Source organism: Sardina pilchardus, chromosome 1 (assembly GCF_963854185.1).
Source record: "Sardina pilchardus chromosome 1, fSarPil1.1, whole genome shotgun sequence".
NCBI classification, from domain to species: Eukaryota; Metazoa; Chordata; class Actinopteri; order Clupeiformes; family Clupeidae; genus Sardina; species Sardina pilchardus.
This window is the reverse complement of record NC_084994.1, coordinates 39952134-39953186: the sequence shown is the minus strand read 5'-3', so window position 1 is coordinate 39953186 and position 1053 is coordinate 39952134. Positions and strand designations below refer to the sequence as shown.

At 47.3% G+C, this 1053-nt stretch overlaps 1 protein-coding gene across 2 annotated transcripts in view; it reads left to right on the top strand.

Annotated features, from left to right (window-relative positions):
• rims1b (regulating synaptic membrane exocytosis 1b) overlaps positions 1-816 on the top strand; it is a 36980-nt gene extending 36164 nt beyond the window's left edge. For both annotated transcript variants that reach the window (XM_062544241.1, XM_062544240.1), the window contains exon 24: positions 1-816. This exon is cut by the window's left edge and continues 37 nt beyond it. In XM_062544241.1, the coding sequence (XP_062400225.1) occupies positions 1-182 (182 nt within the window). In that variant the 3' untranslated portion in view covers positions 183-816.
• Positions 817-1053: the final 237 nt, after the last annotated feature.

The following is a 1053-nucleotide window of genomic DNA, read 5'->3' as shown; positions in this document are numbered from 1 at the left end:
AATCCTTCATGGGTGTCGCACAAATCCTACTGGAGGAGCTTGACCTCTCTAGCACAGTGATTGGCTGGTACAAGTTGTTCCCGCCCTCCTCGCTGGTAGACCCCACGCTGGCCTCGTTGACCCGGCGGGCGTCCCAGACGTCTCTGGACAGCTCGTCCGCACCTGCGGGGGGGCGGTCGTAGTGAACTAATAACCGCCACCCCACCCTCACCCTCACCCTCACCCCCAACCCCACCCCCACCACCTATATCCCCCACCCTTCTCTCTCTTCCTCTCCTTTCTCCTGAACCTCACCATGCCAGAAGTGACCAGGAAGTGAACGCTGAAGCGGAGGAAGCAAGGACAACCAATCAGAGACAGATGGAGAGAAAAAAAAATGCGATGAAAAAAAAGAACACAATGAAAAAAAAAATGCTTAAAATCTGACAATCACTCCTCTCCTGTTTTTTGTTTTGTTTTGTTTGTTTTGTTTTGTTTTGGGTTTTTTTGCAAATTTACTTTTGGTCTTTAGGTAACTTCTGCTTGTCTTGCATTTTATGTTTTTGTTGTTCACTGTATATTTCTTCTATTTTTTCAAAAGAAAATACAATACTCGCCATCAGTAGATTTACATTTCCATTCTGTAGGGCATGGTCAGTATCACAAAGAACGCTGCTTTCACAAAAGCGATGAGGAGACACTAGTCCAAGTCTTATTCAGCACAGTCTGTGAAAGGTAAGGACTAGTCCTTTTTTGATATTTCAGTGAAATCAACAACAAAGAAATGTATGTCTAGTCTACACAAAGCATCAGAATGTATCAACCCAAACCAGAGATAACCCCGCCAACTCATCCTTGCAATGGTCCCAGCACCCCCCCACCCCCCCCCCCCACACCCACCCCCATCTCACCCCCATCCTGCTGTCTCCTTCCCTTTATCTTGGGACCAACACCAAGCCTGCAGAAACAGGGTTCTCTCTAACATGGGTTGTCTGGAAATGCAGGGCCTTTCTTGGTGCCTATACCTCGAGGACCCAAATCCCGATCCTGACCCTTTCTTTTTCTCTTTCTTTC